This window comes from Python bivittatus, unplaced genomic scaffold (assembly GCF_059951505.1).
Source record: "Python bivittatus isolate LINGU-HERP-01145 unplaced genomic scaffold, Pbiv_v1 ctg000700_np1212, whole genome shotgun sequence".
NCBI lineage: Eukaryota > Metazoa > Chordata > Lepidosauria > Squamata > Pythonidae > Python > Python bivittatus.
The window spans coordinates 72004584-72029030 of NW_028277098.1; the positions used below are offsets into that span (position 1 = coordinate 72004584).

General features: G+C 38.5%; 1 protein-coding gene across 6 annotated transcripts; it reads right to left on the reverse strand.

Annotated features, from left to right (window-relative positions):
* Positions 1 to 5269: 5269 nt before the first annotated feature.
* Positions 5270 to 23471, reverse strand: UBE2T (ubiquitin conjugating enzyme E2 T). 6 transcript variants are annotated; one of them, XM_088153746.1, is made up of 7 exons: positions 23349 to 23471; positions 17712 to 17776; positions 13918 to 13987; positions 13283 to 13388; positions 11864 to 11962; positions 11408 to 11491; positions 5270 to 7104 (listed from the first exon to the last, which is right to left on the reverse strand). In XM_088153746.1, exons 2-7 carry the CDS (start codon positions 17770 to 17772, stop codon positions 6979 to 6981), a joined length of 546 nt encoding a protein of 181 aa, XP_088009872.1. In that variant the 5' UTR covers positions 17773 to 17776; positions 23349 to 23471; the 3' UTR covers positions 5270 to 6978. The 6 variants fall into 6 exon arrangements, with proteins under 6 accessions (XP_088009872.1, XP_088009871.1, XP_025022699.1 ...); XM_088153745.1 differs by having other exon boundaries at positions 17664 to 17776; positions 23349 to 23470; XM_025166931.2 differs by lacking the exon at positions 23349 to 23471 and adding an exon at positions 19074 to 19393.
* Positions 23472 to 24447: the final 976 nt, after the last annotated feature.

A 24447-nucleotide genomic window follows, 5' to 3' on the forward strand; every position in this document is an offset into this window, starting at 1 on the left:
AAAAATAAAATAAATAAATAAACCAATTTTTTATATGATTTCCTATGGCTTGGATTAGAAAACCACAAGACTGCAGACTTACCAAGTATACAGTGTTAATATATGAACTAACTTTGCATATGTACCCCATAAGGTAGAAGTTCCACATTATACTTCTCTGTTGAATCCATTCGCATGTTCAGCTGCCAGCTACCAAGGATGTACATGCATTTATGAACTGGTCATCTCTGTGTGTCACATGTGTGCATATGCTAAGAAGAACTACTGATAGCCAAAGATATCTGAAGTGTGTGCCAGACAAGGAAAGAATGAAATTTCCTCAAGTAAAATGTTTTTGATATAGAAGAGAAGGATTAAAAAATAGAGTATACCTCAGACAGAAATAACAAAGGTTTTAATTTAATAAGAAGGAACTCTATCTTGGCAGCAGCTAAATAAACTACCTGTTAAGGCATCACACAAATCCTTTCAGAAAACAAAACTGCTCTCCCCCACCCACCACCCCAAAAATTATCTCAGGTTTTACCATTCATGTATGTAGTTCAATGAAGATGAATAAATGAGCACTCCTCCTTTAATGTCAGTTGGGTTTAAAGAAGGCTTAAGTGCAATATTAATAGTCTGTGACTTCAGATTACTGAAGAAACAAACACATAGATCAAAGAGTGTTGCTTTTAATCAAGATGACTAAATCTGTAATGAACTGGAATGTTAATTAAGCTCATCAATTTTTTTCAATACTTCAATTTTTAAAAATCTAAAGAATACTACAACCAATAAAAAACCCTATAATATGAAATATAGAGAACTACAAATTTACATACAATAATATAATTGGAAATATCAAAGTAAGTATTTAGAATATGGTGTGTGATATTAAAACCACAAATCTATAACTGAAAGCATAAAAATATTTAGAATATGGTAGGGGATAATAAATCTACAGATTGCATATATGATTGCATGGACTTTGTCAATGTAATTTTTAAAAATCAGAGTAAGAAACTGAAGGCACGTGTAATGGTCTATAGAAATGCCCTTGAGAGACAGGAGGAGAAAGATCCCCAGCCAGGGCAATGGTCAGATAAGAGACATCTCAGCCCATAGAAGCAGTGGGAGTATGGAGAGCATCTCAGAAGGGACCCTCCCTATACCTATAGACATATCTTGTGCAAATCATGTATTGTTGAAATAGACTGATTTTATGAATTTTTTGGAATGTTAGACTAAACATTATTTTCTACTATGTAAAATTTTAAATACTGGAGTAAGAGGTGAATATACTTTACATTTATACCTGTACCAAGGAAAGCTGGAAGCTACCTTTCTTTTTCTATGCCTTTTCTTTACTGATCTTTCTTTTCTTTTCTTTCTTTTTTTTTTTTTTGACCTACTTGTATTTTAACCTTTTGGAAATTTAATAAAATTTATAATAAAAAAAAAAAAGGAAGAAGAGACCCTCCCTAGTTCCCTGGAAAATAAAGGCAAGGAGGGAGAGATGTGCTTTCAGACTTGCAAGATTCCATTACTGTAACCTTACAATAAAGGTAGTGTTGGAACTCATGATATTGGGTTCTTGTCTGGACTAGCTTGCAGGGCTGACCGCACAAGACAAAAAATGGGTTAACAAGTAGACTAAGAAATTGGGGAGAGACAAAGAGTAATGTTTGCTAAAGAGGTGTCTTTGTTCTCTGCAAGGGAAAAGATACAGACACATGCACAATACTGGGACTTCACCAGAAACTAGAATATTTTTTCACACAAAATCATGGGGAAAAGGGGAGAAAAATCCTCAGAGCTGTAAAGCTACTTATTTATTTATTTATTCAATTTATATAGCCATATAAATTTATATAATCACGTATGTGACTCTGAGCGCCTTACACAGTTAAAAACACAAAAAACAACATAAAAATAACCAAAATCTTAACAACAGAAGAACATTAAAACAATTTAAGAAACTATTAAAACCATTAAAAAAAACCATAATCTGCAGGAGAGAGCAATTAATCTCACTAACAGTACAGCCATTTTGCAGGCTGCACCCCACCACTACCAGATCCTTCCAGGAGGCCAGTAAGGTTGGGACCAATCTGATCTCAGGAGTATGATGTTCCAGAGGGCACAGCCTTTCCTCCTGAACTTGATGGATGGGTAGATGTGATTATTATTAGTCCTATCTATAATCACAGAATCATGTGGTTGGAAGGGACCTCAGAGATCATTTGTCCAATATCCTGTTCAGTGAGAAACCACTAGACCATCTTGGCAGATGGTGATTGAAGCTCTGTATGAGGATGTCTACTGAAGGATTAGTCACCATGTCATGGGATAGCCTGTTCCACTGGCTGATAGCTTGTATAGTAAAAAGTTCCTCCTGATGACTAGCCTGAACTACTGACTTGTAGTTTTAAGCCAATGGTTCTTATCCTGCTCTCTGAGCAACAGAAAAATGTGACCACTTCCTCTTCTATGTGACAACCCTTTATATCTCCCTTCATAGCTCTCCTGTCTCCCCTCAGTTGTCTCTTCTGTAAACTAAGCATACTCAGACATAGTTCTGCAAAGGAAGTCTGAGCAGGACTCACTAGAGTAGAACAATTATTTCTCAGGACCTGGACTCTGTGTTTCTGTTAATTCACACCAATATAACATTTGTTTCTCTAATTGCTTTTCTTTCTTTCTTTCTTTCTTTCTTTCTTTCTTTCTTTCTTTCTTTCTTTCTTTCTTTCTTTCTTTCTTTCTTTCTTTCTTTCTTTCAACTGCTGAGTCATGTTTATCCTGTGGCCAACAAGATGACCCTGATCTCTTTCACATATACTACTGCCAAGCCAGGTCTACCCAATAGTGCATTTCATTTTTCCTACCCAGAAATAGACCTTTACATTTCTCTTTCTAAAATTCTGTGTTACTTGTTTTAGCCCAGTACTCAAGCCTATCTAGATCTTTTTGAATTGCTCTCTCCTCTCTAAAATTAATAGCTATCTTTCCTTGCTTTGTGTCATCTGCAGACTTGATAAGTGTCCTCTGAACCAAGTCACTGATACTGTAACAATGATAAAGAGCCCAGGGCCCAGGACAGAGCCCTGTTGTCTTCCACTTCATATTTCCTCCAAGCTGAAGTGGGGCCATTAATAAGCACTCCTTGGATGTGGTCATTCAGCCAACTGTGAATCCATCTAGCAGTGATATCATCTACTTTTATTTTAACATTGTTTTGAAGGCTTTTCTGAGGTCCAGGTACACTCTCTATGGCACTTGAAAGTCAGATTCCATTCCAATACCTATGTGCTGCTAGCCATAAAGCCGATGGTGGCTTATTTTTCCCCTCTGTGAAATGTATAGCTGCAGGGAATTACATGATTTAACTCCTTTCTTCAAAGCAATCCATTCCATGTGATTACTCCTTTGTAAAACTAAAAACTGCCAGGTCTGACTTGAAATGTATATATCTTAAAATAAGAAGGCTTTGATATGCTAGCAGATAAAAGCCTAGCTTGGAATCTAATGAAATTCTGGAGGAAGATCAATTACAGAGTATGGTAACCAGTATCAAGACTTTCTATCCCCTACTTGGGATTTGGGAGTTAAGCCAAGCAGGGACTTAAAATACTTTCTTCACTTGTTATATTTGCAATTCCCTCCATTAAACAAACCACTAAATTTCCATAATTTCATTCCAAATTTCATTGATACATTCAGATACTCTGCAGGCTGTAAAAAAGGAGGCAGGTGATACACATGCAGCCCATCCAATGCAGGTTGCTCAACTCAGCTCTTGTTGGTTAATGATGGGAATGGACAACATATAATCTTAAGAGTGCAAAAAGCAGTATATAAAAGGCATAGGGCTTGAAGGACTACCTGTCTTCCATAGTATCTGCCTGACCAGTTTGATCTGGCAGGATTGGCACACTCTGGGTTCCATGGATTAAACAATGCCACCTATTGGGGCCCCAGAAGTGCCCCTTCTCTGTCTGGAATGAAGATCCCCCCAAGATTCGAATGGCTCCCATCCTGCTAGTGTTTCAAAGGGCCTTACAGACCTGACTCTTCACCCAGGCCTTTGGAGAGGATGAGTGATGCCCTTTTCTTTCTTTCTGTTCCCTTCCGGGTTTATCTTCTTTCCCAATGTTGTTCTTCTGTCTTGGACCGTTTTGTGTGCATGTGTGTTCTTCTACTGTTCTTTGTTCTTGTTTTAATGATTATAAGCTGCCCAGTCTTTGGGAGTCGTGCAGCATATAAATTTAATATGGTTGATCTCACAGCCAGCCAGGTGTTTAGACTGGATTTGGCCTTTTTGTCCACCTATCGAGTCCTTCCCAAGGACCTGGGATAGGCAGATGTTGTCATTTAATAATATTAAAAGTATTGTTGCAGGATGTAAGCTGTTCCAAGTAAAGCTGCCTTTTGCAATTGACTGATGGTGATTTTGTCAATGCTGATGGTCTTCAAGTGGTGCTCCAGAGCAAATATCTTGAATGCTTTGAAACATTTAGGTGTGACTATTGGTCTAACTGGATGGGGATGCAGTGGCGCAGCGGCTTAATGATGCTGAAAGTTGCCGGCCAGAAATGGTCGACACTTTGGCAGTTCGAGCCCAGCCTTCGCATAGCAGAGTGAGCTCCTGCTTCCTCCCCCAGTTCCTGTGAACCCAACAGTTCGAAAACTTACATGAGCAGATAAATGGGTACTCTCACTCCGGTGGGAGGAAAAATGCTGGCGGCACCTTGCAAAAGGAGTCGGGACCGGTTGCCGGTAGCGCGGAAGCCACGCTCGCCCGAAAAAGGCGCAAAGCAATGGAAACCCCGCCTCCTGTGCTCGCCAGGTGGGCTCTGCTCTAGGAAGGAGGCAATGGCAAACCACTTCCGAAACACCTTGCCTTGAAAACTGCAAAGGACTCGTCCAAAAAGCAGTCACTGCAGAGTTGGTAACGACTGAGTGCAGATTAAAAAAAAAAAAAAATGGTCTAACTCTTCAAGGTTGGCTGACTTTAAATCAGTGACTTTATTTAAATAATCAAGAAGAAAATAATGATTTTTTAAAATTCATCTATTAGATATAACTATGTTATGAAAATATTTTCATCCACAAGTAGCTGTAAATCTGCATCAAGCATTTTTAAACTACTGAACTTCTGCATGCAAACACACACCTTTTATCTGCTTACACAAATTGAATTCAGAATGGATCAGTGGAATCTGTATTGTAAAAACCCAAAAAACTATTATGCAAGTGTGCCTGGCAGAACAGGAAGCAAACACACTGACACATAGAAAGCTGCAGTTTATTAGAAATGGGTTGTGAACAGCTGTTGAAGATGTTATGACTTAAATTCAGGTTTTCCAGTTCTGAAAATACTGTAAATCTAAGTTTATTTATTACCTTCAAATAGTAGTTCAGAACATATTTTTAACAAAAATACAGACTGATAATATGGTAATAATATAATATGGCAATTAAGTATTTTTACATGTCAGTGTTAGGACAGACCTGGTATAAATGAAAATAAAATCAAGATTTTAAGAGATCACCGAATTTTAAGGATATAGAGATTATATGATACAATAAAATCCAAACCCTGCTTTTTGGTAAATGTCTATAATTGTATAGTTTACTATGTGCTTTGCAGGAAATGTGCAATGTGTTCTAAAGAATTCGCTGAATATTTATTTTCTTCTAACTGCATGTACACAGATGACATATGCAACCAGAATTTTGGCTGAAGCAGGTCCACTGGGGAATAATAGGTCTGTAGGCAATTCCCATTACCACTTATATAAAGAACCTAATGAAAACTGAGCATGCTTACCAGCCAGAGCATACTGACTATTAAAAGAGAAAAAAAAGCTAGAGAGCAAATACAAAAGCATGAGGAATGGAATCTTGCAGAAGTATTTCGAATAGATTGTGTGTACTGCTACAAACTGAACATGTACACAGGACTAAGGATCTATATTCACACATATGTACAAAACTCCCTCGTCTACCTCTTTGAAATGAAAAAAAAATCAATTTCTTTTGATGGTTTTGTATCCATTGTTAACCCTAAATTTAGAGAAAGCATATAATGGGAAGAAACGTCCCTCAAAATCAAGTAGCTGCAAAGAAATTTAAGGTGAAGCTCTTCTTCTTCTAGTGCCCAATAAAGTATATCTAAACATCTGGAGATTCTAAAATTGGCACATGGCTGTAAACTAAACATTTACATTCCCAAACTGTAAAATGAGAAATGATAGGGGTTCCCCTAATTCACTCTGTATAACAGCAGGCTTGCTGCAGTGTAGTTTCATATCACATATCAGAGTTAATATACTGTAGGTCTGCTAGAAAGAAAACCAAAAGCCAGGTGGGAAAAAATCGACATGTTCAAATGAGGTCAGGGTTATAGCATTCATATGGTTCTTACAGTTTCTTTCTCCCTCTAACCAACTATTCTACAACTGGATAAAGCCTTAGTTTTTTCCTACTAATGAAAATACATTTAAATGTATGGATGGATGGATTCATCCTTGAAAGTCTGAGTTGTTCAGACCAATATGCAGTTTGCCAAAAGTATAGTATGACTTCCAAAGCTGAAAAACAGCAAGTATATACATCTTTATATTTATTCATAGTGTAGCAAGTGAAGATGAAGAAACCACATAGCATTTTTAACTATCAAAAGCAACTGTTTACAATCCATTCATGACATCAGTCATAACAAATTCAAATTACTATTTATTCATGCTTTCATTCTAAATATACACAAAGTACAGTGGAAGATACTCTTCACGGAAAGATTAAAGTATGCTACAGAAATAGTGTAAGAAGATTTTTAAATAATATGCCACACTGGACATCATGTCACTGACACAATAAGACTAGCATTACATAATGAGTAAACAGTATATTAATTGCATCAAGCCTATTTAAAGGATGGAAAATTACACTAAGAACAAACAGCAACAGCCACTGAAGTACTATAGCAGGAAATCATTATGTTTCTAAGCGAGATTTTTTGGACAATCCACTTATATTGCTTCCTTTCCTTTTCTGGGAAACACTGGAATCTTTTGGGAGGTCAGTCCCGCTTTTGTGATTTTCTTCGTTGATTTCTAAAGGCTGAAACAGTATCAAAGAAAAACAATGAGATGGGAAAAGACTGTTTCATTACCTGTTCATAGTTGCTCAAAGAATGAATAGCTTTATTCATATATTGCAAGAATGTAAGCTTCCCAGCTTAGAACTTCAGAGTCAGTTCTCTGTTCCTTAAATACACACATATTCTTGCAATTCACTACAGATTACTTAGGTATCCTATTTTATAGTTTATCAGATTCAGTAATACAATCATCAAACTGCAGGAGAAAAAAAGTTCTTTCCTTCGTCGTTCTCTATTACAGAACTATATTTCTGTGGGGAATGAATAAATTATTTTCCGAAACTCCTGAGGTATGAGTTTTTATACATTTTCTGTAGATCACATCTTTATTACAACGAAAGGCCATTATTATTTAGGGGGTAAATTCTGGACAGAAATACCACTTCAAAACTAATAGAAACAAAGAATTCCTTCTACAAATTACAAATCAATATTTTATTTATGTCAGTTTGAGATACAAAAAAAAAATCATTTTCATCCCAGCATTTTCTTTATTTAGAAGAAAAAAGCACTATCGCAGTAATAATATTATTTAAGGACCAGGTGCCCTCTGGTGTTTCAACTGTGTAATTACAATACTTTCTTTACCCCAGCAATAGAAGTTTGATCACAAATAAAACATAGAACTATTAATTACTGAAAGCTACTTCATGTTCTTTTGCATTCTTCTTAAATTCAAAGACCACACTGGCTACCACATCAGGATGTGCACGTGTATATAAGTATTTGGATATTCAAACATATATACATGTGCCAGTATATTATTCCTACACTATATTGTTTTACTCTGTTTCACATACTCTAATTCACTTTTCTCTCTCTCAAACACACACACACGTTTCTCCCACTATGATTGCTGGAAGAAGATTAGGATGCCTAGTCTATCAACCCTCCAAACCATCCTGAATTTTTCCTTTGCTTGGGAAACCCAACAAGAGTCAAAATGCAGCAGTTTGCTACTCCTTCCTTGGAAGAAAACTGAAGCTACTAAAACTGGTTCCCTGCTGTCCAGCGACCTGGAATCTATCTTGGATCAGGGAGAACCAACATATAGCTGAGAGGTTGCACACCCTTGCTTTACTGGAACATAAAAAAGTTTTTTGCTACAACTGTTCTTGGTTTGTGGCCATTATCTATATGGTTAAAAGTTTTAATAATAATAATAATTCAGCTCTTTTTCTCTAAACTATGATTCAAAAATTTCCTGCTATCCAAGTCCTGCTATGCTGCCTCAACATGATGTGGGGAATGTTCCTGGGAAGGACTGAGTGAAGAACACCAGAAGCGTATGCCAAGACATGAAGGTCATTCCAGCTGCAAAAAGCAGGCAGCTATATCAGAAGCAGCATTACAGGAAGATGCTGGAACTGGATGATCATGTCAGTGAAAATGGCAAGGCATTATTTTGTTCTTTGGAAATTGCCAAAAAAAGAAGCCAAGACAAAGATCTCAGGAAAGAACTTAAATAAAGAATTTCAGAGAGCTGTTAGGAGAGACAAGAAGCGATATTACAATGACATATATAAAGACATCAAAACTGGGAAACAGACACAGACAAACAGGAAGTCTTCCAAAAGATCACTAAACACAGAAGGAGGTTCCAACCTCAAATTGGTATATTCAAGGACACCAATGGACAGACAGGAATTGATTCAGAGAAGGTCAAACAAAGACTGAAGAAGTATACAGTACTGAAATTTTGGGCAGTAGCAACGTCGACATCCAAGATGCCTTTCAAAATATTCTCTATTGGCACAAACCTGTAGCACTAAAAGAAGTAATTAGATGAGTGCTCTGATAATCACCAGAAGGCTACAGGAACTGATGGAATATTTCCAGATCCTCCATATGGCAACAGAAGAATCAGTAAAAGTTCTAACCAAAGCATGTCACCAAATATGGAGAATGACGAAGTGGCCAAAAGATTGCAAGTCAGCATACGTATCATTATAAAGAAAGGAGGCTTAAAAGAATGTGCAAACAACAGGTCGTCCTTGTTCAGTGACCGTTCGAAGTTACAACAGTGCTGAATGAGGGGACTTATGACTGTTCCTCGTAGTTGTGGCTGTTGCAACATCCCTTGTGGTCACGTGGTCACGATTCAGGTGCTTGGCAACTAGCTCACAATTATGTGACTGTGGTCACAGCGTCCCACAGTCATGTGTTTGCCATTTGCGACCTTCACTGCTGGTTTCCGACAGGCAAAGTCAATGGAGAATCCAACAGGTAGTCGCAAATGTCAACCACAGAACGTTGCAACCCCGCAGGATTTGCCTAATGACAGCAACTGGAACTGCTGCAACTGCTGTTGTAAGTCGGTGCGATCACTTGATGTTGTGCTTTACAACCACATTGCTTGGCGATGGAGTTTCCGGTCCCAATTACTGTTGTTAAGTGTGGACTACCTGTATCATGCAATATCCTTGATTTTACATACTAACAAAATAATACTTAGGATCATCCAATGCAGATCAGAGCCCTACATGGAAAGGGAAATACCAGATATTCAACCTGGTTTTAGAAAAGGTTGAGGAATAAGAGACATTATTGCAGATGCACACTGGATAAAGCCAAAAAATACCCCCCAAAAATTAATATATGCTTCATTGATTATAGAAATTGTGTCGACCATGTCAAGCTATGGAATGACCTTAGAAAAATGGGAGTCCCAGAATATTTCACTGTCCTCATGAGAAATCTATACACAGGTCAGAAAGTCAGTTTGGGCAGAATGTGGCAAAACACACTAGTTCCAAGTCAGCAAAGGAGTGCAACAAGGCTGTATACCTATTCCTTATTTATTCAACCTACAGTATATGCTGTATATTGAGGAAGGCTGGATTGAACCATGGTTTTAAAAATAGAGAAACATCAAGAATCTGCATTATGCTACAGGTAGCCCTCAACTTACAATGGCAATTACGACCGGAATTGCCATCGCTAAGCAATGTGGTCGTAAAGTACAAACACATCACTTAGTGATAGCAATCCCTGCAGTCCCAGTTGCCATTGCTAACTGAATCCCAGGGTCCTTAGGTGATGTAACTTCCTGCCAGCTTCCCACAACCAAGTCAGCGGGGAAGCTGGCAGGAAGTTACAAGTCCCAGATGGTTAGCAAGCAGGCCGGCAGGCAGGTAAGTGCTGCTGCTGGGTGGGGCAGAGTGCAAGGGGGTGTGCAAGACTGCGAGGGAGGTGTGGCAAGGCTTGGGGAGGATATGAGTGGGTGTGAAAGGGTGCAAGGGAGGCACAGCGAGGTTCAGAGAGGGTGTGTGGGAGATGTGGTGATGGAGGCGCAACAAGGTCAGCAAGGATGCACGAGGGTGCAAGGGAGGATGGTGAGGGTGCGCAAGGGTGCATGGGAGGCATGGTGAGGATCAGGAAGATTTCATGAGGATGTGAGGGAGGTGCGGCGAGGCTCAGGGAGGGTGCATGGGGCGCAAGGGGGGCATGGTGAGGCTCAGGGAAGATGCACAGGGGTGAGTGGTCATCGCAGCATAAGTGCAGAGGGGCTAGGAGAGAGCACATGGGTGTGGGAGGCTTACCCCAGCAACCTGTGACCTTCCCTGCTGACTTTCTGGGGAAGCCAGCAGGGATGGTCACAAATGGCGATCACGTGATTGTGGGTACTACAAGAAGTCATAAGTGTGAGCTGGCTGCCAAGTGCCCAGATTGCAATCATGTGACCATGGGGGAGCAGGGACAGCTGGAATTCCAAGGACTGGTTGTAACCATCATTCATTCAGCATTGTTGTAACTTTGAATGGTTGCTGAACAAATGGTAGTAACCTGAGGACTACTTTTATTTTCCTCATACATTAAGCATATGTATTGCTGAGTCACATGCCTAACAGAATTCCAAATAAAATATGGTTATAATATGATAAATTCCAAACCCTTTTTTACCCAAGGCATGTTTTACAAGATCAGGCATTAAGATGATGATGATGATGATGATATAATACAATAAGTTGTCAGTTAGAAAATCTCTGTATTTTTCCTTGAAGTTTTGAGTTATGCTAACCTGGCCAGGAACCCAAACTTCTCTTATATTGCCATCCTAGAAAACACTTTTTTTTCCTGGCAAAGATATAATTGAGGCACTTGTACACCATGGCACATTCATGACACTATAACTCCACAAACTCAATTACAGGAAGATAGACAATTATGAGATGCAGATTTCATTGAGCACAGCAAGACTGCACATGTGAAGATTAACCAACACCCCATTCCTTTGTAACAGAAATGATGTATATATCTTACCATTGTTGTCTGGCTTGCATATTTTTCTGTCCATTGTCTGGCATTTTTGAGAAATGCTTGCTTGTTGTATTTATACTCTGAAGACTAGACATAATAAAAAAGGACAAGAGAAGGATAATTATAGCCTATCATAAGACTATAGTATGTTTGATGACAGATTTATCAGACAGCATGGAAGACTTAACCTTATAGATACATAAAGACTAAACTTTGAAAGAGGCCCTAATGGTTTATATATTGCATGTAACATATATGTGCATTTTGAAGCATGAACATTGAAAAATTCTATTAGCATGTTTTACCATACCATAAATTGTATGCATTGACTTAGTATGTGAAGAATATCATGCAAATAAATACCAAGAAATCACAACATGCAATGTATCTCCTTGTAAAGCATGCAGTTTAACTCCTAAAGTCCAATACATTCCAATTAACTAAAAAAATGAAACCTACTATATCAGCCATGAGAGGGTCATCAGGATTGGGTTCATTCATAAGGATCTGGATGGAAGTTAGCAAAGCAGCAATGTTCAGGGATGGCCTCCAAGCACCCTTCCAAGCAAAAATAGAAGAAAAAATATATTGGAGAAAGATATTAAGTAAGCTACTCTCCAAGATTTTTCAGGTATCATTGCAGACTGAATGTTCCAACTACTAGCTCCCAAGTTATAGAAGTGTAATCTGCAACAAAAAAGGTTGCAGAGTAATCTCACCTCTTAACAGACATGCACTTCTTCACCTTCTAACCAGTCAAACATACACTTCCTCTAAGGCAGCCCTAAGGTGCTCAGGTAAGTTGATGTACACACCAGTTTTCTTTTCCAATATTCAGTGGCTCCTAGAAATCACTGAATATGCTTAATATACATTGAGCTGCTGGAGGATGGAAGTGAGCAAGTTTTGCCCATCTTGATGTGCTTTTTAAAAAAAACACACAGAATTGGTAACTTTCTAGTTTTTAGGTTTCTGGTTTTGACTATAGTCCAGAGCTTTGCTATTATCCATGTATATAGTCAAATAAACATATTGCAAAAATACCATCACACACATAAAATAGCATTTTTTAAAGGCTCATAAAAAGTTTTACAACAAAATTGCTTCAGCAGGGCAATCCCAGCAAGTGATCTCTTTGTATTAGTATGCATGCCAGGAACTGCGTCCTGCACAGATAAAGACATTTATATCGGGTATCCATTGCAGCTGTCATAGTATACACTACATGGTAGTATAATTTTATCTAAAATAGTAGAAATAGTGTCAGCCCTCCAAGGTAGACCAAGCTTGCAAACCAAAAACACACAAGCTAATACTACTTTTATTATAAGGTTATAGTAACAGAATCTTGCAAGTCTGAATGTGCTTCCCCCCCCCCTCCTTTTATCTTCATGAGAACTACGGAGGCTCATAACTGAGACGCTTTCTCAAATTATATTTCTGCCCCTGATTCAGATTTCTTTTATCTGACCATTGTCTGGTTCAGGCTCTTCCTCTTGTTCCTCAAGGTTATTCCTTCTGCCCATTACTGATAGTAGAGCTACAGATAAAACCAAAGCCCTGTTTCCACAAGCTGAGAAGAAAGAGTGCAATCCCTGCTATTCATTATTCCAGAGTCTTAAAAAAGTTATAAAATTTCCTCCCAGTAAAACCAGCAGGAAATATTGATGCAAGCTTTGATCCATTATCAGTTTCAAAGATGTTTGAAAGTGAAATTACAAAGAATTCTTTGGACATTGGGAGATAATATCTGAGGTTGGACCTCTCCCTCAATTATGGACTTCTCTTTCCATTCTTGGTTTAAAAAAAGTGTTTCTGAGCCATTCTCTTAAGGATAATAGGACTGCAATTTATAAGAGAAGTGATGCAGTGCATTACCTTGGGTGGTAATCTAAGAACATCCAGGCAAATTCTTCCAGCCGAGTCAATGTTGGGATGGTAAATGGGAGTAAGAAAGCGCATTTTTGGAGGTTCAAATGGATACCTATTTCAGAAATAGTTCTCATGTTAGAAAAGTAAGACTTTTTAACAGGTTACAATCTATAGTTCTTTATTCCCAAGCCATTTTTCAACTTATAAATCCCAATAACTTGTTACTAAATTTACTACACAGCAGTTCATTGACAACTCTCTAGTTCCTATTCTAATCTTTTGAAGATCCATAGTTAATATGCCTATTGTAGATTTATATTTTAATTTTTTTTATCCCGCCTTTATTATTTTTATAAATAACTCAAGGCATGAACATACCTGAAACTCCTTCCTCCTCCTATTTTCCCCACAACAACAACCCTGTGAGGTGAGTTGGGCTGAGAGAGAGTAACTGGCCCAAAGTCACCCAGCCAGCTTTCATGCCTAAGGCGGGACTAGAACTCACAGCCTTCTAGTTTCTAGCCTGGTGCCTTAACCACTAGACGAAATTGGCCCCTTTATATGGCCATGATTTGTTTTACATTTCAGGAACATATTTTCTAAATACATTGCTGCATTAAAGAAAAGGATTCACCATTTACCTTTCAGGCACAACTACTTCCAAGTCAAAAATTCCTTTTTCATATGGGGTGTTTGCACATCCTAATATTTCTAAAAGAGAGAGATATTAACTGTGTCAATACTGACCTCTTTAAGTAACTGTTGCACCCACTGTAAAAAACAATCAGAGTTAGATCTAAGAAGTCACAATAATAATTTCTTTAAAATCCATTCTATTCAAGAAATTCAGCAGACTAGGAACAAAGAAGAGTTCCAAAGAGTCTGATAATTAGCTATTATTCAAAGTTGGAAACTATTATTCAAAATTGGAAACTAATTTTTGAATGGAAATTACAACTTAGATAAGGATACATTCAGTTCTTCCAAGAGAGGATTTCCACAATCGCAAATAAAGGTTTCTAAGTAGAAAGAAAAACAGCACCAAAACAGAAAATGAATAGCACTTCCTTGAACTATATGAACTACAACAAACTACAGTGGTACCTCGGGATACGAACTTAATCCGTTCCGTGACTCTGGGCGTATCCCGAGTTGGTCGTAACCCGAAGGAAATTTCCCCATAGGGTTCAATGTAAATCCGGTTAATCCGTTCCGCCCTCTGAATTTGGTCGCACCCCGAGGCAAATTTCCCCATAGGGTTCAATGTAAATCCGGTTAATCCGTTCCGCCCTCCGCCCGAATTTGGTCGCAACCCGAGGCAATTTCCCATAAGGTTCAATGTAATTACCGTTAGTTAATCCGTTCTGGCATCCACGGACCACACGGAAAGCGGCGTGGTGCGGCGCGAAAATGGCCGGGTGCAGCGCGGCGCGGCGCGAAAACGGCCCGGCCCGGCGCGGCGCGAAAACAGCCCGGCGCGGTGTGAAAACGGCCGCAGACCACGCGGCAGGGCCGGAAAAACAGCCGCGGACCACGTGGCACGGGCGGAAAAATGGCCGCGGACCACGTGGCACGGGCAGAAAATGGCCGCGGACCACGTGGCACGGGCGGAAAATGGCTCGTACCCCGAGGCGGAGTTCGCAAACCGAGGTAAAATTTTGGGGCCGGAGCTGGTCGTAACCCGAAAAATTCGCAAGCAGAGGTGTTCGTATCCCGAGGTATCACTGTATTTGAAAAATGAGGAACTCTTCTATTTCCTATTATAAAATGATCAAAGGTTTTTTATCTTTTACATTACACATACACACAGAAATACACAGACACACATCTTTCTCCTACATTAGCAATGCAGGTTCCTTTATTGTGAGGATAAATGGGGAGGGAGGGAAGGGCAGAATAGGAGAAAATCGTATGTGCTCAAATCCCTTAAGTATAAATAGAACCATGATAAACAGATTCATAAGAACAGATGTTTGTATGTAAAAAGGATTGAAACTTATGGGAAATGAACTAGAAATCTCAGAAAACAGAGACGTGTGTCTGTTTTAATTATTAAAACTTTAATTACTTTCTGAAATGAGAAGTAAATTCTGACAGCTACTGGTTTCTTTTTATGTTTTAAGATTATTGGGATTGTTCTTGAATATATTTTAAGTTTATTGTTTATAATGTATTATTAGCTATTACTAAATAGAGAAATCTGGGAATATAAAGTTCAAAGATACATAAATATAAGCTTTAAGACTGTGCGTGCCTTAGATTCAGTTGCAAAAAGTTGCTTCATAGTACACAGCGGCATACACAGGAAAAGATGTGATGGCTTTAAAAAGCAATCAGGCTCTGTATTCCTACCACCATGTGCTCTGAAGCACCCTTTGAGAATCAAATCCAAAGACCTGCATAACCCTAACAAGCTTTCCAGTAAGGCAGAGCTTCACAGTACACAGCAGCACACACAAGAAAAGATGTGATGGCTTTAAAAAGCAATCAGGCTCTGTATTCCTACCACCATGTGCTCTGAAGCACCCTGTTGGAATCACATCAAAGACCTACATAACCCTAAGAAGCTTTCCAGTAAGGCAGGGCATGAAAGAGTTATTCAAGGGAAGAGAAGAATAAACTATGCAAAATAAGCACATATTTAAAAACACCAATTAACTGCATAATTCAAGATCATACAATAAAATGAGAAATTCATATAGCCCCATTTATAAATCTACAGATGACTGGCACTAAGCAATAGTCAGTGTCAATCTCTTCCACATGCCATAGCTGTTTTTTAGCCCTGCAATTGGTAACTATCATCATTCAAAACAAACTCAACCATCAGAACACAGAATGTCAGCTTTTTACCCTCATCTATTAGAACTCTGTAATATGTTACTCTCAAATTACAAACATATATGATTTTACCAAAATGCAAATTCTTTTATTTCAGTCAAAAAGTTATTTTGCCCAGTATCATTCTCACTTGCTCCTGGAGATCACTGGATGCTTACCTCTCCATCCTACAGTGATTTAGTGATGCTTACCTCTCCATCCTACAGTCTGAAATACTCTCAAAGAAATATAGGTTTAATTTTAAATAAATAATCCTTTCATATAAGGACACTGAAAACCAGAGGTTTATTCTTGATTTTTAACGTAATAACACAAAGCATAGAGATTTTATGTCTTAACAATTGTAATGATTGACATAGGTTATATGAGGCCTTATTTTCTTGCAAAGTAATTTGCTACAATAATTTGCACATTTGTTCAAGGGACATATACTGAAAACTTCAATTACCTCATGTGGTACCAAAAGGAAAACAAGAATATATAAATGACTTGGATGAGGGGTTAGAAAATATGCTTATCAAATTCAGATGACAGAAAGATAAAAGAATAGCAAGCATCTTATAGGACAATATTACAGGTCAGGAGGATTTTGACAAGCTAAAATAAGGCCCCATACAACCTATGTCAATCATTACAATTGTTAAGACATAAAATCCTAAACAACAGATAGAAACTATCAAGAGGAATTTCAGCAGGGACAAATGCAAAGTCCTATATTTAGATTAAAAAAAAAAATCAAAGGCATGAATATAAGAAAGGGGTATTATACTGGGCAGCATTACATGAAAAAGGATCTGGGTGTATCACAAGCTGAACCTGAGTCAACAATGTGATGCACTGCAAAAGAAGCAATTATAGACCACAGCAACATAAATGTAAGATCAAGAGAAGTCATGGTTCCACACCTAGAATATTGCATTCATTTATGGCACTGGATATTAGGCAGATCATTGGGTCAGAGTACAGAGGACAGCCATCAAGATGATAAGGGTTCATGAAGAAAACACGTATGAGGAAAACTTGCAGATGTTGGGCATGTTTAGCCTAGAGAAGACTATAGAGAGACATAAGAACTGTCTTCAAATATCTGAAGGGCTATCATTTAGAAGGTAGGACAGAATTGTCCAAAGTTATTCCAGAAGACAGGACATGAAATAGTAAGTTTAAATTATGCAGAAGTAGATTTCACTTGGACATAAAATAAATTTCTAATGGTAAAAGCTATTCAACAATGGAACAGTCTGCCTTAAAAGGTGATGGGATCTTTCTTGCTGGAGGCTAGATGATCATCCATTGGGGATGCCCATTGTAGTAGCTTCTGTACTAGGCAGGGAGTTTGACCAGATTATCTCCAAGGTCCCTTCCAATCTTTGCATTCTATGCTGTATGAGTCTAAGAAGCATGAAAGGAAATGTACGTTCACACAATGATGCTAGACCTTTAAAAAATATGGCTTGTAAGCAACCCACATTAAAAAGGTAATTGCAACTGCAACCTAAAAATAAATAAAATCTAATATTTTGTGTGTATATATTTATATACATACGGGCTCGAAGTTCATTTATGTGATTTCCATTCTGCCAGCAGGTAATACCTGGTGGTGGCTCTGTGGTCAGTAACTGCAGCTCTCTCTTCAGCCGTGAAGCCCTTTGCATTGCACTGCAATGGTGTAAGAAAAAAACCCACATCATTTAGTTCTTCTCTTTTCAGTACCCATAAATCTTCCCAAAATCAGAAATTTTAGCATAAGGCATAAACTTTCATGAGCAGCAGCTCACTTAATCAGATGTTGCAGTTCACAAAAGCTTATGCCCTATAATAAAATGTGTTAGTCTTAGAAGGTACTATCAGACTCTTTCTGATTTTTGGCTACTATGGACTAACCCAGCTCCCCTCCTATGATTTCACAAATCTTGCAGTAATCCTTAATAATTACAGCACAGTATAAGTAGGTTCTTTAAGGGATGACACAGGATGTACAGATCAATTAAAATAAAGGATTTTTTAAATTTGAAAATGCTAATCCAGACTTCACAATAATTATACCCATGGATAAGTTGTCAAAAGAATTTCTACTGATTAGCAGTAACTATATTTTAGAGCACTAAATGTTTAAATAGATGTAATTATGGCTAAACTTTTACAAATTCTATATGTCTGTGTAGAAATCACTAAATACTGAAGTAGAACAAAACACAGTGCAGTATTTCAAAGCCATAGTATATTAGACCAATAGTATCTTTTATAAAAACATTAGGAAGTCTTTTTCAGGTTCAGTGAAATAAGGTGAATGTCTGATTTCTGGTATTTTAATGCATGTATTCTTCATGGCTCAATACAATAAATTAAGTCCCCTGATTTTAGACAGAAACTACTTAAACAGTAGGCCATTTACTGTTTATGACTTTAACAGCTAATATGCAGAAAAGCAACTTAACTGGCCTCGAGTAGGACACAGAAAAATGGATGTTTCAGATGTGAAACGGTGGCACCTTTACTCCTGCCCAGTCTCTTCAGTTGGGTAAAACTGAAACGGTAAAACAAGTGGAGCAACTGAAGAGATTGAAGTTTCTGTAGCTTGACTGAACTGACACACTCTGTGTCTTTGAAGTTTGGGAACGATGGAACTTGTAATCCTACATTTATGAACAGCATCATGTTAGCGAAATCCTTTAATAGCCCAAGCATTCATGGTCAGGGCTGGCGCCCTCCATTTTCCCTCTCCCTCCGCAGCGTGTGCGCTCACGGAAACGAGGGACCAGGAGAGCTTAACTGTTGCCCCCAGGAGCCGCCCGGGCCCCGTAAGCAAGAGGGAAAGAGCAAGATTACTCCCCACCGAGAGGAAGGTGCCTGCCTCACGAAGGCCTTCTGTCAAGCGAAGGGGGAGCAGCAGTTTAAAAAGCACATGAAGAATCTTAGCACACACACACACAACTAGGATTATTTTCCTTCCGACCTCCCTCCGCCACAAGCCCGCTCAGTCAAGGCTCTCCGCTCGGAGCAACGGGACAGCGACCCTGGAGGGCAAACTGCCCGCCTACGTAGAGAAGGAATCGGCCTCGCCTGTTTTTCGCGCCTGGGAGCCGGCAGGAGTCCGAGAACCGAAACTGGGAGACTGAATGCCCTCCGCTCCAGCGGCCCGGAAAAGACCTCGCTGAGCTCAGGAGGCCGGACTGACGGGAAACTTCGGAAAAGCGCGCCACAAGGCCTCAACCAGCGGGAACAAACATGTGTAATCGGCTGCAATGTGACCGGGCGAAGAAAGTGCCCTTCAAGATATGACTGTATGGCGATTGGCTATTACGGGCAATCGTTCCCGCCTCAGGAGTTTAAATCGGCGGAGCAGCTCTAAGCGGACCTAACGCTTGGTCAAGGCTTCCTGGGCTGTAGGTAGCACAATGAGTAAGTTCACACATCCTCGCCTAATGCTTTGCAGCTATCCTCACGCAACCATCAGTAAGGCGATTCAACCGTCTGTCTTAGTTGCTGTTATATTGGCACAGCGATGGTTGGATGACAATGAGAAGCGCTCTACTGTAAATCAATAGGAAGAAAAGCGTTGTATAGGTTTAAGGGGCCACAAGCTCTTTGATTGCTTTTTCATTGTGTTGCAATGATCAATATGTTTATCTTGATCACATTTTAGCTAACTAGTTGTTACAAATTGTACTCTTTTTGCTTTTTAATCTCACTGACTTTGCCTTAACAAAATGGGGGGGGAGGTGTTTTTGCTTTTTGTTTATCTTCTCTTTCATCTTTACAAGTCTTTCATCCACTCTTTTTTCAAAATCTGTCAATTTAGTATCAAATGATTCAGACAACTTATTGCCTACTTCCTCAAACATTTTCTGAGGCAAATCTGGTGTAATTCCTCTCTCTGCAGATTGCTCTAGCAATCCTCTTCTTCCCTCTGCTGTTTTTGCTACTTTTTTGGTGTTGCCACTGTGATATTGTAATCCAAAAGTGAAAGTGTCTCAATTACAAGGGAAAGAGTAAAAGGGAAGCTTTCCCTTTTTTTCTGTTTTGTCTTCCTGCACCCTTAATATTTTCATCTCAAATGGCACTCCATGGTTACAGTCAGCATCACAGTCTGGCTCATATTACCTTTATCTTTGTTTTGTAAAATCCACCAATTGTCTGCATTCTTTAATAGTAAACAAATAACATTCCCATGAAGGTCCAGTCCATTTGTCTATTTTAATTCCAGTTTGTTCAAAAGCACTTCCACCAAAAATTAATCTTTCAAAATTACTATCCCCTTTATCTGTTTTAAACTTTCTTACATGCAATCCCTGTTAAGCCTTTTGCTAAAAGCTTTTAAAACTATGAAGCCCCCCCCCTTCTTTTTCTTTTATAATCCAAAAAGAATGTTGATTCATCAAGTGGATTTCTCTTATCCTACCACTCAGAAAATGTCTCTTTAGCTATGAATTGATTACATCTGAAAGTGTTTAAGAAAGTGAGGCTTTTGCGAACCTTGTGTCCATATAGGCTTCATTATGGCTGTGAGCTTGATTGAAATCTCTTGATTCCCAGCTGCTCAACTCACTAAAAAACCTTAGTTACTGTAGTCTCTTCATGAGGAGCAGCTGTCCGGAGTGCAAGAGGGCAATCTCACGATCTCTCCTTGTCCAGAAAGACTGTATGGCCCGAATTCACTGTCTGGCTGCTGATCTCTGCCGCAATGCGATCCCCACTCCTTCAGGAACATCTAGTCTGCCAATCTTCTTATGCTTGTTTTCTGTTTCCCCATAACCTCATCTAGAAAGTGAACTTTTCCTACTGGAATCATGGAATTTTAAATGAAACAAGTCCTCAACAGTATCACAGATCATTGTTCAAATTTCCTGCATATGTAAGCATACAGATTTTAGTGAACTCTACAACAAATTGGGTGTATTTTTGTCAATTCTAGCCCTTTCACACGTCATGGGTCTTATGTACTGGCTTATAGCATGTATCAGACAAGAGAAGACAAGACAAGGATAAAGGAATAGAAAAGAATTCAAAAACAACAAATGATGCTAAATAAAGGAATGCCAAATGACCACAAAGGTAAAATGATTCACAAAATACTTTGCCAAAATAGTGGATTTTCTTTCTACAAATTCTAAGCGATTTACATAGGAAAAATATTTTTTTTACTTCTTTAACTCTAGAATGTGCCTACTATTATTTATAGTTCTTTTGAAATAGAACATTAGAAATGAAAAGGTAATGCTCCTGAAAATATTATTTATTTGCACTGCATTTACTTGCTTCAGGGGCATTTTTCTCTCTCTGGGATAAATAGTTCTCACATAGTCAAACACTACAACCTAATACAAGACGAGACAGATAGAAACTACGCCTCCTGCCTAAAAGACAAGGTTGCCTAGCCTAATGCATCACTTGGGTGGAGGAAAGTGCAAACATTTTAACTTTGATTTCACTATAAATAGGGCTTGGATTTCATATATGGTACCTGTTGGAAATTTTTTGTACTGGCTTCATAACTTTTCTGCAACAAACCTACTTATATGAGCTTTTGTATCTTGAAAATCTATTCTTGACATTTTTACCTTGCCAACCAAAGGAAACTTCACACTTCTCTTCCCTGCAATTTTCAACTTCCTGTTATTCCTGGTATTGTCTGAATGCATTGTTTAAAACTTATCACCCCATTCCCTCATTTCAGCCATCAGTATAGCTTACAACCTTGTTTTTGCACAAAGTGGAGGACAGTGAAGGGATTTTTTTCTCTCTCATAAAGGTATGTAACTAGATGTGATTTCATTTATATGTCAAAATTGGAGATACATTTACATTTGTCGGTTGGGAAAGCTTTCCTCTATAAAAAGGATAAACAAAGAAATTAGATCACAATCTGAACTTCCATATGTCAAAATTAATACTGATACTCAGTGGTGTTAACTATGATTTCCTCCAATTTATATAATTAGTTTCATCCAAACTCTCATATTAACAATATGAGGAATTAATATCCTGGTTTTTCTGTAAAACAATGCATATCATCCACATATAGTAGAATTGAATACTCTTCTTTTACAACTATCCCTTTAATATTTTCACAATGTCTAATAGAGTTTACAAGCATTTTTTTTAAAAAAGAGATTTTACCATAAGTTTGATGTTTACCATGATCTTTTATAATACAACAAAGCACACAATTTATTAACACATGGACTTGGGGTTGTATTGAACATGTTTATCCAGAGTATAAACTTGGGGAACCTGCAATATGCAAAACTCAAGTTCAGAAATGTACAAGAAACCATATCAAGAGCCTCCTCCAAGGAAAACATGGATTCTGTCTCTTTTGATTTAAAATAATGACATCAGTTGTTGGCCACATATAAATCTGGATAGTCAGAAGACCAAGCTGTAGTCTATGAACAAAGATAGCTGTTAGCAGCTTAGCATCTATACTTATTGGAGAAATATGTTTATAATCGGAATATATGGTGAGGACTTGCTTCAGAACTGAAAAATAAACTGAGATACATTGTGGCATAGTGATTAAGATGTACTACAACCACTCTCAGCTATGGAAGCCCACTGGGTGATTTGGGACCAGTCACTTTCTTAGCCTTACCTACCTCACAGGAAGAAACTGGCACTGAGGTGAAGCTTGCTCTAGATGGGATTATAATTCCTCAAAAAGATCAGGTTCATTATTTGCTCCTTGGTTCTCAACTGTCACTAGTGGCAAATTGCAGGTATGCAAGGAATGTGTTTCCACAATTCACAACTGTGACTTTTCCTGAGCAAACGACTTAACAATAGTTCATGCTGCACTTACCTTTACTACTGTAATGTGTTAAACATGAGGCTACTCTTGAAAAGTGTCTAGAAAATGCAATTGATGCAAAATATAGCATCTAGGCTACTGAACAGTGTGAGATACATGGAGCCTAAGATTCCTGTACTGTAACATCTGTACTGGCTGCCAGTTTCCTTCTGGGCACAATTCAATGGGTTGATATTTACCTGCAAAGCTCTAAACCATTGGTTCTCAACGGGGGCGGCACTGGCCCCCGGGGGGCGGTGGGAGGATGCTGAGGGGCGGTGAACTTGTTTTGGGCGGTAGAGGGGCGGTGGGCATGTTTTGGGCGGTAGAGGGGCGATGAGCATGTTTTGGCATTCGAACTTAATTTTAAAACTCCCCCAAAAATGTATTAAATCGATTATCCGGTTTACACCATTTGTACCAGCAATAAAATGAACTTACGCGATGGCTGCCCTTGCGCACTTCTAAGAATGGTGAGACAAATTTGTATTCTAGGTAGGCTGACCTTGAAGAACTCAACACAATTCTTCTCCGATCCCAACCAGCACAGCGCATGCGTCAGCTGTTTTCCTGCGCGATTAATCGCAGCGCGTGCGTCAGCTGTCTTCCCGCGCGATTAATCGCAGTGCGTGCGTTGAACATCCTTTCAAAACCCTCCCCGTACCCTAAATTACAGGATTTTCACAAAGAGTGGCGTTGAAAAATTTTCCGCTCCTTAGGGGGGCGGCAGCCTCAAAAAGGTTGAGAATCACTGCTCTAAACAGCTTAGGGCCTGGATATCTGCAGGATAGTCTCTCCTGCTCCTTAAAGTCTATTGAGATCAGCAGGACATCAGCCCATCCAATACATTTTGCCTAGAAGAAACTTTTGGTCATACTGTACTTCACTGTCATGAAGTAAGGGGAATGGAAGCCAGGGGACAAAGTTTCTCATTTGCTGCTCCAGCCTTGGAATTAAAACTTTCTAACATTCTGGAAGATGGAACTTTTACAAACAACATTTAACTGTGAAGTTTGTTCTAACAATCTTTAATTTATCTTTCTTTGAACTGCTTACATTCATTTATTTGCTGATATTGTAACGGGTTTTTAATGGTTTATTTTTCATTATCATTATTATAATGTATTCATGTATTTTGCATCTTTGATTACTTATTGGTTATTTTAATTTATTTACTGTGGGCATTTTAAATTGTTATGGATGTTTTTTATTGTTTTCTAAACCACTGTGAGTTTGTATTTCTTCATGGTGTACAAAGGCTTGGGGGACAAGTCAGTTGGTAAATTCCTATTGCAACCAATGGATCAACATTCAGTTGATCTGAAAAAAGCAGACCCTGCACCTGCGGGAAAACACTTGGAAGGAAAAAAAAAAAAACATTACATAATGTAGGAAAGGGCTTTTCCTATGTAGCTCCTAGAAAAATGCATATGGACCTTACTCAGTAAAAACTGCTATCTTCTATCAAGCTTTTAATTGTTAATTATTTTTTAATGCTTGGTTTTTACTCGGATTTTAAGAGTTATATTCTATATCTCCT

Coding starts and splice junctions, on each gene's coding strand:
- UBE2T (XM_088153745.1), bottom strand. CDS start 17,772: ATGCAAAGGGCTTCACGGCTGAAGAGAGAGCTGCAGTTACTGACCACA. Junction 13,389..13,917: donor GAAGTAGTTGTGCCTGAAAG/GTAAATGGTGAA, acceptor TTTCTGAAATAG/GTATCCATTTGAACCTCCAA. Junction 11,963..13,282: donor TTCTTAGATTACCACCCAAG/GTAATGCACTGC, acceptor TTTGCTTGGAAG/GGTGCTTGGAGGCCATCCCT.